Source organism: Tursiops truncatus, chromosome 1 (genome assembly GCF_011762595.2).
Source record: "Tursiops truncatus isolate mTurTru1 chromosome 1, mTurTru1.mat.Y, whole genome shotgun sequence".
Lineage (NCBI taxonomy): Eukaryota > Metazoa > Chordata > Mammalia > Artiodactyla > Delphinidae > Tursiops > Tursiops truncatus.
This window is the reverse complement of record NC_047034.1, coordinates 147,234,055-147,251,195: the sequence shown is the minus strand read 5'-3', so window position 1 is coordinate 147,251,195 and position 17,141 is coordinate 147,234,055. Positions and strand designations below refer to the sequence as shown.

Below are 17,141 nucleotides of genomic sequence, written 5' to 3'. Positions count from 1 at the left end.
TTTTACAAACGGAACCGTGACGCTTTGCGTTTTCTCTTTCCAGCCAGCGCCGAGCGATGGGTGAGTGGTTTCCTGCTTTGGGGCCGCGGCTGGGGAACGAGCTCAATCCGGCGCCATCCTGCCTCGCAGCCCAGCCGGGAGCGCGGGCGCCCGGGCCCCGGGCAGCGAGCCTCCGCGAGGAGGGTGATGCTCGGGCTTGGGCCGCCTGGGCCGCCTGGGCCGCTCCGGGGGCCGCACGGACCGGGGCCGCGAGCGGCACCATCATGGCTGCCAGGGTCGGGACGGGAAGGGGCCGGGCCGCACGCGCGTGATGACAATTTGGAAATGCTGTGACCTCCCGACTGCGCTATGGGGGAGCCAACCTTGGAGAGCTGAGCGTGCGGCCGCCGGCGCGGGGCGTTGGGCTGGCGGGCCCCGGCCCCGGGCTCCCTGGCTCAGGCTCCCTCGCCCCAATTCCACACGTAGGCATCTCTCGGGACAACTGGCACAAGCGCCGCAAGACCGGGGGTAAGAGAAAGCCCTACCACAAGAAGCGGAAGTATGAGCTGGGACGCCCCGCTGCCAACACTAAGGTGCGTGCGGGGCCTCACCGCCCGGGAGGTCTCCCACCTGCCTTCCGCGGTCCGCCTGAATCTTTGTGGGGCTCTGCGATTTGCTGTAGGGACTAGGCGGCCTCCTCGCCTTTGCGTGTTGGGTAAATACTGAGAGATTGCATGGTGACAGCTACTGTGTCCTAGTGGTACCTGCAGGGCGCCTGGAGCGAGTGGGCTCTTCAGTGATAGTCAGAAACCTGGAATTTTTGTTGCACGGAGACTTAATTTTCAGTGTTTGGAATCAGGTTTTTCTTCTTGGAGGTAACTAGAGTGATGAAGAAGTATCCTTAGGCGTGGTTGTGGCCGTCTTGGTCACCTGTGTGCCACTTGCCAATGCTAGGACTTGTCATAGTTACACTGACTGTTACCTCCGTCCAGCTCGGGTTCCCTTCCTTCTCTCTAGCTTCTCCTTGATAACCTACTTCCTGTCTCCTTGTGTTTTCTAGATTGGCCCCCGCCGCATACACACAGTCCGTGTGCGGGGAGGCAACAAGAAGTACCGGGCCTTGAGGCTGGACGTGGGGAACTTCTCCTGGGGCTCCGAGTGTGAGTGAGGCCCTGCAGGCGTGGGTGGGAACTCAGCGCTTAAACCTTTTCTAAGCTTCAATAAGTGCTTTTAGCAGGAAGTCCATGGCCTGAACCAAGATACTGAAATTTCTCCTGTTGAAAGACCTTGAGGTTCTGGAGCTTTCTCTCCATCCTGTCCTGCCTCTTAACTCCTGTAGCTTCAGGGATTGGGGCTGAATCTAGAGACCATGTATGTGTGGGTGTCAGCCACGTCTGGAAAGATGGGTTTGTGGAAGATGAGCTTATGCCCTATGGCTCTGTAAAGGCTTAGAGTTCCCATCTCCTTAGGCCCTGCTAGGGTGCGGGTGGGGGACAGTTAACCTTAGGTTCACATGGCTTGATTCTGAATTTCTCCTGTGAGCAGGTTGTACACGCAAGACAAGGATCATTGATGTTGTCTACAATGCATCTAACAATGAACTGGTCCGTACCAAGACCCTGGTGAAGAACTGCATCGTGCTCATTGACAGCACACCGTACCGACAGTGGTACGAGTCCCACTATGCACTGCCCCTGGGCCGCAAGAAGGGGGCCAAGCTGGTGCGTGTTTGGGGAACCAACGTCCTGTGGGGGGAGGGGAGGCCGCCCTGATTCCAGCCTTCTTGTGATGAAAACTCTGTCCAGTTCTGCTACTAAAGGGAGAGATGAAAGCTTTTAGTGCTGAGGAAGGTGGCAGGGGCATGGGATATGCAGTGTTGAAGGCTATGACATTCCTTCCCTGAGATAGGGTTTGGGGAGGCCCCACTAACCCATGTGTGTTTCCTTTATTCAGACTCCTGAGGAGGAAGAGATTTTAAACAAAAAACGATCAAAGAAAATTCAGAAGAAATATGATGAAAGGAAAAAGAATGCCAAAATTAGCAGTCTTCTAGAGGAGCAGTTCCAGCAGGGCAAGCTTCTTGGTGAGATGGCTTTTGCGTTTGGCAAAGGGGAGGGTCCCAAGATACGGTGTGCCCTCTGTGGGCTAGAGAGTTTGGTAACATCACACAAGCACAAATCAGAATATTTGGTCATCCCATTAGTTTGAAGCTGAAATGGAAAATAGTGGGCAGGAGCCCATAGGCCTGAGCTTGGTTTTTGCCTCTGAATTTCAGGAGTATTCTGAGAAGTCTGTGTCCAGGCTTAGGGGGTTGTCTTAGTGATGAAAACTTTGTCCAGTTCTGCTACTGACTTTAAGTGATGATAAAGTATATCTGAGGAGACAGTGGGCTTCATGCCTGCCCCCAGGATACCTGGACCAACATGGACTCCTAAGGGGATACGTAGTGTGGGTAGGCCCACAGTGTCATTTTGCTAAGGACCACATACTCTCTTGCAGCTTGCATCGCCTCAAGACCAGGCCAGTGTGGCCGAGCAGATGGCTATGTGCTAGAGGGAAAGGAGCTGGAGTTCTATCTGAGGAAAATCAAGGCCCGGAAAGGCAAATAAATCCTCTTCCTTCCTATCTTAGCTCATGTTATAAAGGTGTTTATTGTTCTATGCCCTGTGTCTGAGAATATTTGATTGTTTGGCACACAGTAGAGTGCCCCAACTCCCTTTGCCTGCCTCCGTTTGCCCAGGCCTATTATGTGCCTTTCTATAGCAGGAGGAACATTTCTCACCCCTAAGGCTGAGTTTCAGTGGCATCAGGGATGTGGCATGCAGGCTGAGGAGAGACTGTATGAGGGAGGCATCCCAGCACGGGGCCCCCAACAGTATTGGGCTGTTGACCGGACCATGATTGGAACCTGAAACCATGCTGCTTCTATAAGGTTCTCTTAGAGACCCTGTGTGCAGACCTTGGTTTTAGGGGTTTATTACAGGTTCATGGATGGTCTAGAAACCTTGAAATTGTGTTCCAGATTTCTGCATTGTTAAACAGGTTATACACATTGACATAATCTGTATGCTGTCAGCTTTTGGATGTCTTTCTGAAGTTAATTTTCCTTTGAACCCTAATCCTCTCCTCTCTCATTACTCAAAATTATGTAATATTACCAGTGATGGCTGCTGAATCTCTAAGGGTCAGCTCTTGTCTTCAGTTTAGCTACATTGTCTGTCATCAACTTTTAAAGATGGTTTAAGCTCCATCTTTCTAACTAGCTCAGACCTACTTGACACCTGCATTTGGATATCATAATCGGACTCTAAAGGTCACCATGTTCAAAACTGATCACGTTCTTCAGCTTTCCCTTTTCAAACAGTTTCTCAATTATTTGACTGCAGCAAATAGTGGTCTTCATATGACAACATAAATCTTAAGGTCATCCTTGGGTCATAACTCCCACATCTAATGTCACCACATCTTGTTGCTTCAACCTTTAACACCACCTCTACTGTTCTGGTCACATCTCTGCATCCTACTTGCTCTTCTGTTGTCCCCAGTGCAATCCCAGCTATCAGTGATCATTTTTAAAGATATGATTTTTTTTTTTTTTTTTTTTTTTTTTTTTTTTTTTTTTTTGCGGTACGCGGGCCTCTCACTGTTGTGGCCTCTCCCGTTGTGGAGCACAGACTCTGGACGTGCAGGCTCAGCGGCCATGGCTCACGGGCCCAGCCGCTCCACGGCATGTGGGATCTTCCTGGACCGAGGCACGAACCCGTGTCCCCTGCATTGGCAGGCAGGCTCTCAATCACTGCACCACCAGGGAAGCCCAAGATGAGATTTTTTTTTACAGGACATCCCATCTCAAAATTCCTACCAGATGGTACGGAACTCAGTGGGACGTGGTCCCTTCTATAGTGACTGCCATCCTGGCCTTACTGAACATATGTTCACTTACTATTCCCTGTGTTGGGAATACTTTCCATCATATACCCACATTGCTTATTCCTTCCAGGTCTTTGTTTTGTTAGTCTAGTGAGTTCTTCCCTGATCACAGGATTTTAAATTGTACTCCCCTCCATGCCATATCCTTTGCCCCTGTTTTTTCTCCTTATCTCTTAATTTGGCATAAATTTTGCTCGTTTTATTTGCTTGTCTTTTTTTGCCCTCTATTAGAATATATCTCCAGGGGAACAGGGATATGTTTCCTGTGGCATCTCCAATACTTGGAAAAGTACATGGCAATATACCAGGCACTCAAATATGTGCTTAAGTTAAAGAGTTCTAAAGAAAAAAGGTTTTATCCAGTTTAAAGTTGTTGGAAAGCACATGTCTTAAGAGCTAAAGAAGTACAAAATCTAATTGGTCCATCACCTTGGCTAAATTGCAGACTTCTGTGAGTAGACGTTTGGGAAAGGTGAACCCCCTTTTCTAGTACAAAAACTTAAGGACAAAAAGTCAGTCCAGTCCTCTAAAACCTTACCATTGGCTCTGGGGAGACCTGGCCTTGGCCTTCCCACCCAGTGATCTTCCCTTACCACCTGAACATTAGCTGATGTTTGCTGAGCTGTGTGTTGGGCATGGCCCAGCAACACTTTGCCTTCTTCTTCTAATTTGAGCTCTACAAGGCATTGATGTTTATTCCTCCTCTCCTTCACCCTCTAGTCAGTCCGTAGGATAAGGGGTTCTTTTTCTAAAGAGCCTTGAATTCATCAACTATCCATCTGCACTGCCTTCATAGATGACCATTCTTACCCTGGAGCAAGGCTACCTCTTCTGTAGACCCAGCAAAACACCTCAGGTTCCTTCTGAGTGAATGGTGACCACAAGGTGCTTTGTCTTCACAGTATAGATTTGTCGACCAAGGCTGAGAAAAATTCAGTATCCCCTGTCACCCAGCAGGAAAGTAGAAGCCAGCACTGTAATCCTGTCAGTCAACAGGAGGCTGCGCGTCCTCACAACCTCTGCCTACACTCTTCATGCCTCCCTTCCTTTGAATTCTGGCATTTGTCTTCCTTTGGCCTTAATGTTCAGTTTTGGCATTCGCCAATTTTTTCAGTGGTGGCTGAGCTTAGAAGGCAGGAATCTTAGAGAAAGTCAGTTTAGCAGCAACTCTAACATAGTGCTCTGTGGGGCTGTTTTCCACAGTGCCCCGTCTTACTACCATCAGCTGAGTGCTGCGGTCCGACCGCAGAGATGGATGGACCTGCAGCTTTCACCCCTTAAACTGTCCTTTTTCCCTGTTTGGTTGGTAGGAGCAGAGAAGGGCTTGGTTCAGATGCTGGAAGTCTAGGCTGGGTGGTGTATGACTACCCTCACGTCTCAGTTGAATCAGCTTCAGGGCAGACTCTCAAGCCCTCATCTTCAGTCCATCGGCAGAGCATGCCAATTCAGTTTTAAGCAATTTTAATTGCACAGTAATAAATATATTTTCATTGTAAACAAAACTGAATATGAGAGATGAAGCAAAAGTACCCCAGCACACACTTTGACCCCTCATCAGAGTGAGGTTATCACAATAAGGAATATCCTAAGCATCTTTTTATGTATGACTCAAATTGTGATCCCTGGGGCAGCAGCAGCAGCATTCCCTGGGAACTTATTAGAAATGCAAATTCTTGACCCCATCCCAGATTTAATGAATCAAACGCTGGGAGTCGTACCCAAAACTTTAACCAGCCCTTCAGTGATACTGATGCTCCCTCAAGAACCGGCCTAGCCCAGCATTGCGGAGGAAATTAATCGTGTCCCTTGGCTCTAGTCCTCTGTACCTCGCCTCTTGTATCCTAGCTTCACCTCCCCTAAGCCAAAATGGATGCATTCCTAACTCTGGTTCAGGCTCTTCTGCCCTTTCAAGGGTCGTCCCTAAGTGCTCCGGCTTAGGGTGCATGGAAGTGCTGCTCTAATAGCTCCGGAGGGCCTAGGGGAGGCAGCCAGATGGCCCGGCCCCGCTGCCTCTGCTTAGGGCTCCTGAGCCTCGTCCCCTGACCCCGACGCCTCCTCCTCGATGCGGTCCGCGGCTTCGAGGTCGCCGCCCTCCTCGGCCCGGAAGCGCAGCAGGTGAGGGGTCCGGGGGGCTCCTCGGATGCGGCCGAAGTTCCGGAGGCTGATGGCTGGCGAGGGCGCTCCTACGCCCAGGAAGCGGCTGAGCAGCGGGGTCTGCGCGGCAGTCACCGGCCGGGCTGGCCCAGGGGACGTCTCCACCTGCAGGCTCTGCTCAGGGTCGTCGCTAATGCTGCAGGTGGGCGGGAGGGCGGTGTGAGTGAGCCTCTGGCAGCTGGGGGACCGGCTCCCCAGAGTGGGGCCTGGGGCAGGAGGGACCGAGTCCTGGGCACCCCGGAGGGTGGGTGGGGAACTGGGGCCCATGAGCTGACTCAGGTCCTGCCTCGGCCTGCGTGGGCCACTCACCGCAGGTTGAAGGTGGAACCCAGGAAGGAAGGCCGCAGTGACTCGGCCACAGTGGCCACAGTGTAGGGCGGCTGCGCCGAGTCTTCATCCCAATATGGGTCCTTCTCCGCAGGTGGCAGGTTCTGGTACATGTCATCCACGGAGAGCAGGGACACCTGGGGCGGGCAGCGGGTCACAAGGATCCCCCTCTCCTGCATACCTGGGCTGAGAGCTGGCAGGGAGGGAGAGCCAGACTGCCAGTGAGCTGCCACCAGACCCCTAATCACCTGCAAGTTGCGGTCTATAAGCTTGTTGGTTTCAAAGTCGTCATCATCCTCACCAAAGGGATTGATGATCTGTTCTGCCACCTGCAGGTGATGGAGTGTTTTCTGGGCTTAGAGCCCTATTTCCTAACCCCAGAGTTGGGGTGGGCCCTGGGCCCATGTCTTGACCACCCGAAGTGCCCACCTTGAGCCAGCCAGCATAGAAGAAGAACTGCAGCAGAGTGGTGAGAGGCACGTACATGTCCAGGTCCCCCAGGGCTGGCCCTGGCTCCAGAAGCTTCTGAGGTTTCGCAGCCCCTGCCTCTGACTCCACGAACTGGCGGCCAACCAGGGAGAGGGCAAAGAAGGAGTATACTGCTATGGTCACCACCTGGAGAAAGGGAAGCCAGGCTAAGTGGGGCAGGGAGAAATGCCACCCCTGCCCCAAGGGCCAGTGGCAGATCTAATAAGTATAATAAAACATGTAGCAAGGTGTGGCAGCACCAGATAGGAGGGGATCATCTTAGTGGGGGGTCCAGGGAGGCTTTGAAGATGAGCCTGTGGCTGTTGAGTGTCTCACTGGACCAAACTGTCCCAGGGCAGGTACCATCTCTAATTCTCAGTGTCACACACAGCACAGGACATACAGTAGGCACTGGGACAGGGGAGGTGAGAGGCAGTTACTTGGGTGTAGACGAGGGGGATGCTGATCCAGTCATAGTGGAACAGCATGCTGCACTTGGCCCGGTACTTGTTCAGCTCCTGGTGGAACAGCAGGAAGAGGAAGTCAGTGGAGGCGAGGAAGGAAGAATGGGGAGGGGACAGGGGAGCCCAGCACACGTTAGGCCTGGGCCAGGTCTAGAGGCTCATTCTGCTTTCAGAGGTGTTGTCAGGCTGGGGTGACTGTGATGGAAAGCAGTTTAGCAAAGTAACTGCAAGGACAGAGCCTGGAGCCAGGTCTGAGGATGATTCCCAGCTCCACTAACTAGCTGTGTGACTTGAGCAAGTTTCTTTTCACTCTGTGCCTCAGTTTCCTCACTTCCTCACACTTGCAAAAGTGTGCTGTACATAATTGGCACCATGTAAGTGTTAAGCACTAAAATTATTATTCCAGTTTGCAAAACTAGGGGGAGGAGGGCAGATGGGTCTGGTCCTAGGCTGACTCACTTCCAGGAGCAGGCAGAGAGCAATGTCATCACGGATTCGCCCATCCCTCCGGGCCTGGGCCGCCAGGTTGGTGAACCAGACGCAGGGGATCCAGTACTTATTGAAGTCAGATTTCAGGCTCTCAAACTTTTTCCTCTCTTCCTGGGACATGAAACCTGCAGGGATGAAGTGAGAGGGATGAAGACTCACTCATCCTTGTCCCCGGGGACTCACCGCCTTGGGGCCCTGGAGCTCCTCCTAGTGGTCAAACCTCCCCTCCCAGGAAGCCCGGGAGGCAGGTCCGGTCCCGCCCGCTCCAGGGCTCCCCCAGCACGGCACCTGCGTCTGGCTGTGGGCCGCGCACCTGCGTCCACCACGTGCTCCATGGTGGGGAAGCGCTTGAGCACGCGGGTGCTGACCGAGCGCAGCACCAGTACCGACGCGAGGTTGGCATAGCGGATAAGGGTGCGGCGCAGCAGGCGGCCGCGCTGGTCCACGCCGTGCACGCTGGCCGAGATGACGCACATCAGCTGGTCCGGCAGTGGGATGCTTGTGTACTGGGCCCACCAGCGGTTCACCACCAAGGTCACGTAGAAACCTGGTCACCATCATGGGTAGGGGGGACGGGAAGGCGAGATGGAGGTCTCAGGAGTCAGCGTGTCCTGCCCCCACCCAGAGCGCGTGGTCCAGGCCAGGTGGAACCAAGGCAGGGGGAAGGACACATTGGCTCCAGCACCCTGCCTCTCTGTCAGGGGGACAGCCTCTTCCTCTTGGTCCCTCCCTGATGTACCAACCCAGGCAGGGAGGAAGAAGAGTGCAAACCTCCTCAAGCAGAAGAGAAGTGATGGTTCAAGTGCAGGCAATGGTTAACTCTGAGCCCTGCTTCACATGGGGGTCGGGAGGGAGGTGTCACCTCTCTCCAGTTCTCCTCCAGTACCCAGAGGGTTGTGAAGCCAGCAGGTGGCTTGGGCCTTGTTTGGAGTGAGGGTCCAGCACGTGATAGGCAGGGCCTAGTCCTCTGGAAATCCTGGACCCCACACGCAGCTCCCATGCCTGCTGAGCCTGCTCTGGTTGCCCTCCAAGCGGTTCCGCTGGGGTAATTTTGACCCTCAGAGCTAGCAACCCAACCCAAAGGTAAGGAAAGATGGTTAGGAGGCTACAAGGGAGAACCCCTGGTTCTTTGAACTTACCTAGTACAAAGGACAAGGGGATGAGTTCTGCAGAGCGGTTGCAGTATCGGGCCACCTGAGCATACACAAGCCTCTGTTCCTGGGTCAGCAACAGCCTGGGGAATGTCAGGTGAGGCCTGGCTTAGAGAGAGGTAGGCAGCCTAGTCACCCGCAGGCCAGCCCTGAGACCCTGCCCTCACCCTCGCACCGGTAGGTGATGCTGAGCAGAGCATACAGGGCGATGAATACGAGGAACTCCTTGTAGAGGAGCTTGTAGATGCTTCCCCTCCAACGGAGAAGCAGGCCAGAGAAGCCTCCGAAGCGGGCCTCCGCTACTTTGAGGGTGTATGAAACCGTCATGGTGCTGCGGGCCTGGGGCAGAAGGTTACAAGAGCTGCTCCCAGAGCTGTCCTTCTCCCCCAGCAAACCTTCTCCTTAGCTTGCCTTCTCATCACCCACCTTAGATCCCCAGGCAACCTTCCTTCAACTCTGGTCACCCGCCACCCCAGCCTTCACCCTGTGTCAGTAGACAAGGGGGAGGAAGCTGCAGAGCAGACAGAGCACACGCCCACCCCCTAGGACTCAGTGGTGTGTGGGTCAAACCAGGATGAGGTAGGGCAAGGGGGAGCTGAGGTCTACACCCTCTCATGCATGAAGCTTCCCTAAGCTCCTCTTCCACTTGCAGGGCTAGGAGTAACCGGGTCCTGAACTGCTGAGGACAGGAGATCCAACTCTAGCCCAGACCCATGCACCTTGGAGTCTTGCTCTCGAAGCTGATAGCTGGTCTCTCAAGGCCCAGGGCACTCTCACCCGCACCCCACATCTACTTACCTGCTCTGGACAGCAGCCTGTGCTGAGGAAGGGGAACTGGGCTAGCCTTCACCCCACAGCACTTAAGTACCTCCTGGGCCCATAAAGTTTGGCTGGACTGAGGTTATCATTGATGGATTGAGGTTGTCACCCAGCTTTCCCTGGTGCTGGGAACTGGATGTGTCTCCCTATGCCTGCAGGGCTGGGCTGGCCTTTGAGTGTCATAAATGCCATCATCATTGACCCCACAGTTCACACCATGTCCTTGAAGCCAGGGTGACAGGAATTACTGTCCCAGCTCCAGGTGAGAAGACAGATGCATGATTAAGTGTTACAACAGCTGCTGATCGCAGAGCACTGACTAAGTGCCAGGCACTGTGCCAAACACCACTACATCACACCTCTGACCTGTCCTGGGAAGCTCCTTCCCCCACACTGTGAGCTGGTTCTCAATGCAAGTGTTTTCTGAAGAGAGGAAGCATGGAGAGGTGGTTAGGAGCACAAGCTTGAGAGACAAACCTGAGTTTGAATTCTAGCTCTCTGTAACCTTGTCCAAGATACCTAATTTCTCTGAACCTCAGTTTCCTCCTTTGCAAAACAGGATCAATAACTCCTTCCTCACAGGGCAGTTGGTAATATTCAGAGAAACAATGCCTGGAGCCTGGAGCATGCAGGCATTTATCCTGGGCGGCTGTTACCATGAAAAGCCAAGTCTTTTCCCTTTGGTTTCCACCTACTGGTCCTTCCACTGTTTGCATCCCAGAACCAGGCAATCCTGCAGAGACTGAGAGTCAGAGACCTTTCCTCTGATGCCTGTCCTGCCTGTCCCTGAGCCAAACAGTGCCAGGTCCTGGCTTTTAATCTGGGTATAAGGCCTCTGAGATGCCCCCCACTTCCACCTGCCATCACCAGCCTCTGGCCTCACTCCTTTTCACTGCTCCTTTGAGGTCCATCCTTGCATAAGTTAATCATACTGGCCTATAATCCATCTACAGAGAGCTCTCCCCTCCAGCCCATGAAACCCTTGAGGACAGGATTGCATCTGATTCATCTCAGTAAAGCTGGGGAGGACTTGAACCCAGGCAGGCTTGGCTTTTCTTTTCTCTTTCTTTCCTTTCTTTTTATTCTATTTTTTAAATTTTTATTGGAGTATAGTTGATTTACAATATTGTGTTATTTTTTGCTGTACAGCAAAGTGAATCAGTTATACGTATATCCACTCTTTTTTAGATTCTTTTCCCATATAGACCATTACAGAGAATTGAGTTCCCTGTGTTACACAGTAGGCTCTTATTAGTTATCTATTTTATATATAGGAGTGTGTCTATGTCAATCCCAATCTCCCGATTTTACCCCCCCCCATCCCCTTGGTTTTCTACATCTGTGACTCTACTTCTGTTTTGTAACTAAGTTCATTCGTACCCTTTTTTTTAGATTCCACGTGTAAGTGATATCATATGATATTTGTCTTTCTGTGTCTGACTTCACTCAGTATGACAATCTCTAGGTCTATCCATGTTGCTGCAAATGGCATTATTTCATTCATTTATGTATGTAATGCATCTTCTTTATCCATTCTTCTGTCGATGGACAGTGCTTCCATGTCTTGGCTATTGTAAATAGGGCTGCAATGAACATTGGGGTGCATGTATCTTTTAACCTGAGGGGTCCCCCTCCCCAATTTTTATAAGAAACTCCCTGGATGAGCAAGGTCTGGAAGCCAACTCATGGCCTGAGAAGTTATGTTCTCCTTCCAGGGCCCAGGTGAGATGTCCATATGTGGAAAGAACAGGACTCCATGTGTGTGTCCTGGAGGTCTGGAAGACCCAGGACCTGACCTGGGAAGGGCAAGATACCAGCTCTGGGGCCTCAGCTATCTTGGCCATGCAGCCCCTTCCCAAGCTCTGATCTGTGACTTTTCTAGAGCATTCTGGGCTGCTTACCACTTAAAGAGTCTCTGGTACCTGGGAAGCCAGGCCCTGGGACTGTGGGAGCTCAGGCCCTGAAGTCCTGGTAGCTTCTCTCTGACAGTGCTCCCTGAGGGCAGCCCAGCTGGCTGCATTTCAGACCTCAGCCCCCATCCCCATGTGAGGCCCCTTCACATCTGCCTGTTACCAACTCTCTGGATCACTGGGTCGTGAATTCCCACAGAGCTGTGGGTAAAGGTACAGAACCTGAAGACTCGCCCCAGGAGGGAGCAGTCCCCAGGCCCCACCCAGCCCCTCCTTCCTCGGTCACTTTATCTCCCTTCCCAGCTGCTGTCAGGTCCCTTTGGTTTATGGTCCAGGAGAGGGAACCACTCCACCTGTAAATCATTTTCCCCACCCTTCTTTATCCTCCTCTGGCTCTTGCCTCTCCTTCTCTTCCAGTCCTAACCACCAATGCCCACTCCCCTCCTCACAGCCAAGAGCTGTATATATATATGACTTGGCAGTTTACAGCATGGAGTCTGGAGCCAGACCGCCCAGATTTTTAAATCCGGACTTCACTGTGAACTACCTTTGTGACCTTGACCTTGAGCAAACTGTTTAACCTCTCTGTCCTTAATTTCCCCTTGGGGAAACCGAATGATAGTATCTATCTCACAGAGTCGTTGTGACTGTTAAATGAATTAATATTTATAAAGCGCTTGGTAAGCATGAAATGCTACTGTAGCTATTAGCATCTCTCTTCTTTTTGGTCCAGCTCTTTTACTTCCACCTCTGCCACCACCAAGGACACCTGAGATCTCCTTATTGCTGAATCCAGTCGGCCCCTCCTGAGTCCTAACCTTACTTGGTATCTTTCATTCTTGAAAGACTCCCTCGACCTCTGTGACCTGATACTGTCAAGAGATTCTGACTCTGAGCTGTCAAGGGGCAAGGAGTGTGGGATACGTGCTCAACTAGCAGCGGGCCTGAGAGCATCCTCTGGGGGATGGAGACCCAGAGAGGTCAGAAAAAACTCAGCTTGAGCGGGGGTTGTGAGAGTCTTGCGGGGAGGAGAAAGGGCACTAGTAAGAGGGACAGGGAGACATGGAGTAGTATAGGAGGACAGATGCAAGGTCAGAGAACTATGGCTCTGAGAAAACTCAAGCAGGGGAATTTCCTGGCAGTCCTGGCAGTCCAGGACTCCGTGCTTCCACTGCAGGGGGCACGGGTTCGATCCCTGGTTGGGGAACTAAGATCCCACATACCAAGCAGCCAAACAAAAAGAAAAAGTCGGGCAATGATGAATAGTGGAGTCAGACATCTTGGGTTCAGATCTTGGCTCTGCCCCTTGGTAGCTGCATATGACCTTGGGCAAGAGGCTTAGCCCCATGAGCCTCGGTTTCCTCATCTGTGAAATGGGGATAATAATCACATCCACATCATAAGGTTACTGTGAGCAGTCCAGAAGATAAATGCTTAGCCCCATGCCTGGTATGTGGCAGGTGCATAAGATCCCTTAATGGCAGCATATGTTACACTGAGGGAGGAGGCAGAACAGGCTGCCAGCCCCTCCAGTTACAGCATCAGGAGGATGTCCTCCTGATGCTGTGGCTCCCGGAGGAGGACTCAGGAGCCTTGTTAACCTCCCAAGGGGAGGAGCCAGTGATGGTTACGGAATATGCCACCCCAAAATATGCCACTCTGGCATATTGATTATTTTGAGCTGTAGGCACTTGAAAAACAGCAAATGCAGGGAGAGGCTTTCTCTGAACTCCCCTTAACTGCCTAAAGACAGAGCCTCCAAAAGGAACTCAATGGTCATAAATCCCCTTCCTGGGAGTTTCATCTCATATCACGGGAGAGGAAATTAGAATTCTATATCATATCCAGGCCACTTTTGTCATAAACTATCATACCTCCCATTCATTCTTCTAAGGACCCATTCATCTTTCCTAGAAATTATTTACTCTCCCCTAAGAGGCCTACATTCCCCTCCCCCTTTCTCTACTCAGATGGTACTTTTTAAAAAAAATTTATTTTATTTTTGGCTGTGTTGGGTGTTCGTTGCTGCGCTCAGGCTTTCTCTAGTTGCGGCGAGTGGGGGCTACTCTTTGTTGTGGTGCACGGGCTTCTCATTGCAGTGGCTTCTCTTGTTGCGGAGCACAGGCTCTAGGTGCATGGGCTTCAGTAGCTGTGGCACGTAGGCTCAGTAGTTGTGGCTCGCGGGCTTAGTTGCTCCACAGCATGTGGCATCTTCCCCGACCAGGGCTTGAACCCATGTCCCCTGCATTGGCATGCAGATTCTTAACCACTGCGCCAGCAGGAAAGCCTACTCAGATGGTATTTAAGCCTAAATTCTAAGCCACATGGGAGAGTTATCCATTTTTCCCTGGATATCTCCCATGTATACATAAGCTCTACGTGTTAATAAACTTGCTTTTTGTTTTTTGTATTGTTCTTGTTAATCTCTTTGTTGAAGAGTCCTGTATGGGTTAATTTGTTAAGGGAATCCAACTTTAGGTAGTGTCGTTGGGGAGACCTCTCTGAGGTGGTGACATGTGAGTTAAGCCAGAAAAGATGAGAATGAATGAGTAATAAGTAAAAACTAGGGGGAAAGTATTCCAGGCAGAGGGAATAAATGTGCAATGGCCCAGAGGTAAGAACAGGTATTATGTGTGAGGAAGAAAGAGAAGGCCTGGCTGGAGCAAAGTAGACAAGAGGAGATTGTTTAGAGAGTTAGGCAGGGCCTGATTAGGGGGAACTTTATAGACGGTTGCAAGGATTCTAGATTTCATTCTCAGAGCAATGGGAAACCACTGAAGAGTTACTTGTAAGAAATGTACCAACTAATGTGAGATGATAATAATAGGGGAAATTCTGTGTGTGCAGGGGCAGGGGCAGGGGGAAGTATACGACAACTCTCTGTACTATCTGCTCAATTTTTCTGAAAAATCTAAAACTGTTCTAAAAAATAAAGCCTACTAATAAAAAATACAAAACTGAAAAAAAAAAAAAGTCCTGTATGAAAACCTAAGATGGATGGAGCTTTGACTTCTCCTAACCCCCAGTACCTTAGATTGTGACTGTATTTGGAGATACGACCTTTAAAACGGTCAAGTTAAAATGAGGTCCTGAGGTAGACCCTAATCTGATCTGACTGATGTCTTCAAGAGATGAAGCAATTAGGACACACAGAAAAAGATCATGTGGGACTTCCCTGTGGTCCAGTGGTTAAGACAAGACTCTGCGCTTCCACGGCAGCAGGTGTGGGTTCGATCCCTGGTCTGGGAACTAAGATGCCACATGCCGCGAGGCACAGGGTTGGGGTGGGGTGAGGGGGGGCTCCGGGGGGGCTCCGTGGGGCTCCAAAATAAAAAAGATCATGTGAAGTCAGAGGGAGACTGACACCATCTACAAACCGAGAAAGAGGCCTCAGAGGAAATCAATCTTGTCAATACCTTGATCTTGACCTTCCAGCCTCCAGAAGTGTGAGAAAATAAATTTCTGTTGTTTAAGCCACCTAGTCTGTAGTATTTTGTTATGACAACCCTAGAAAACTCATACAAAGACATTTTGCTTTATTTTCCAAATATGAAATTGCAATATCAGGACTTCCCTGGTGGTGCAGTGGTTAAGAATCCGCCTGCCAATGCAGGGGACATGGGTTCGAGCCCTGGTCTGGGAAGATCCCACATGCTGCGGAGCAACTAAGCCCATGAGCCACAACTACTGAACCTGTGCTCTAGAGCCTGCGAGCCACAACTACTGAGGCTGCATGCCACAGCTACTGAAGCCCACGCACTTAGAGCCCGTGCTCCGCAACAAGAGAAGCCACCGCAATGAGAAGCCCGCGCACCGCAACGAAGAGTAGCCCCTGCTTGCTGCAACTAGAGAAAGCACAGCAACAAAGACCCAACACAGCCAAAAATAAATAAATTTTAAAAATTGCAGTATCAAATATGCCTTATCAAACTATACATGCTTCAGCCCCATTTCCCCTGTGGATTTGCTTTTTCTGGCCTCACTTCTACCATCTACCCCCCTAGAAAATTGCTGACCTGTAGAATAAAGACCAAACTCTAGAGTATGGCAGTTAAGGCCTTCCTGCCCACCCCCATTCCCCTCTCCCCCTCACTCATCTGAACTACTAATATTTCTCCACCTCTCTGGCTGGTTTGTTTCTCCATTCAGGGGTCATGGAGGGCAAGGTGAGAGAAGCAGGCTCTTGTGGACCTGATGAGGGACTGGGTGGGATATCCATATGGTGAGAGGTTGAAGTGGAGATGAGACTAAAGGCAGGGAGTCCAGCAAGGTGCTGTAGCAATTATCCCAACCTGAGAGACTGTGACCCAGATTAGGGTGCTTGGGGAAGATGGAGCGAAGTGCATAGATTTCAGAGATATTTGGAAGATAAAACTGACAGGAATTGGGTACTCAATAAATATTTGTTGAATTTCCTGGCTACTGTCTCTAAAGTAAGCTCTTTGGTTGCTCCTATGTTTAGTTCCTTCACAGCACTTTTCACAGCCTGCAGCTACCTTGTTTATATACTTGCCTATTATCTGTTTCCATCAAGCAGAATGTAAACTAAATGAGGGCTGCAACCTTGACCAATCTTATACACACAGTGCTTGGCACTTACTAGGTGCTCTCAGATCTTTGAGGACTGAACAGGTTAATAATTGATTGGATGGTACAGAGTGAGCAGAGAGGTGAAAGGACAAGCCCAGGAAGAAGCCTGTGATCCTGGGATTCAGAGGGGTTAAGATCCCACCTTTCTACCACCCCACACCAGTCAGAATGGCCATCATTTAAAAGTCTACAAATAACACTTTTCATCACGTAAGAGGCTGTGGAGAAAAGGGAACCCTCCTACACTGTTGGTGGGAATGTAAATTGGTGCAGCCTCTATGGAAAATGGTATGGAGTTTCCTCGAAAAACTAAAATAGAGTTGCTATATGATCCTGCAATCCGACTCCTGGGCATATATCCAGAGAAAACTATAATTCGAAAAGACACATGCGGGACTTCCCTGGTGGGGCAGTGGTTAAGAATCCACCTGCCAATGCAAGGGACACGGGTTCGAGCCCTGGTCCGGGAAATCCCACATGCCACGGAGCAACTAAGCCTGTGCGCCACAACTACTGAGCCCACGTGCTGCAACTAAGGCCACGCACCTAGAGCCCGTGCTCTACAACAAGAGAAGCCACCGCGATGAGAAGCCCACACACCGCAACGAAGAGTAGCCCCTCCCTGATTGCTGCAACTAGAGAAAGCCCATGTGCAGCAACGAAGACCCAACGCAGCCAAAAATTAATTTAATTAATTAATTAATTTTTTTAAAAAAGAAAAGACCCATGCACCCCAGTGTTCATTGCAGCACTATTTTCAATAGCCAAGACATGGAAACAACCTAAATGTCCATTGACAGATGAATGGAAGAAGAAGACGTAGTACGTATATAGAGTGCAATACTACTCAGCCATAAAAA

General features: G+C 50.8%; 2 protein-coding genes and 4 non-coding genes across 6 annotated transcripts; 5 read left to right on the top strand and 1 right to left on the bottom strand.

The window, feature by feature from the left end:
• Window positions 1-12: 12 nt before the first annotated feature.
• RPS8 (ribosomal protein S8) lies at window positions 13-2,641 on the top strand. Its single transcript, XM_004323457.4, has 6 exons — window positions 13-60; window positions 466-572; window positions 1,040-1,139; window positions 1,525-1,700; window positions 1,933-2,062; window positions 2,479-2,641. The coding sequence occupies exons 1-6, from the start codon at window positions 57-59 to the stop codon at window positions 2,586-2,588; spliced, it is 627 nt and encodes a 208-aa protein (XP_004323505.1). The 5' UTR covers window positions 13-56; the 3' UTR covers window positions 2,589-2,641.
• Window positions 303-382, top strand: LOC117309797 (small nucleolar RNA SNORD55/SNORD39). Its single transcript, XR_004524094.1, has one exon. It is a non-coding gene; the product is annotated as a small nucleolar RNA SNORD55/SNORD39 (small nucleolar RNA).
• LOC117309822 (small nucleolar RNA SNORD46) lies at window positions 857-960 on the top strand. Its single transcript, XR_004524114.1, has one exon. It is a non-coding gene; the product is annotated as a small nucleolar RNA SNORD46 (small nucleolar RNA).
• Window positions 1,761-1,828, top strand: LOC117309816 (small nucleolar RNA SNORD38). The gene has a single exon (XR_004524109.1). It is a non-coding gene; the product is annotated as a small nucleolar RNA SNORD38 (small nucleolar RNA).
• Window positions 2,294-2,362, top strand: LOC117309811 (small nucleolar RNA SNORD38). The gene has a single exon (XR_004524107.1). It is a non-coding gene; the product is annotated as a small nucleolar RNA SNORD38 (small nucleolar RNA).
• Window positions 2,642-5,797: 3,156 nt separating the features above from the next.
• BEST4 (bestrophin 4) lies at window positions 5,798-9,289 on the bottom strand. Its single transcript, XM_073790715.1, has 9 exons — window positions 9,138-9,289; window positions 8,951-9,045; window positions 8,125-8,358; window positions 7,782-7,936; window positions 7,299-7,376; window positions 6,820-7,005; window positions 6,639-6,719; window positions 6,373-6,527; window positions 5,798-6,199 (listed from the first exon to the last, which is right to left on the bottom strand). The coding sequence occupies exons 1-9, from the start codon at window positions 9,287-9,289 to the stop codon at window positions 5,926-5,928; spliced, it is 1,410 nt and encodes a 469-aa protein (XP_073646816.1). The 3' UTR covers window positions 5,798-5,925.
• Window positions 9,290-17,141: the final 7,852 nt, after the last annotated feature.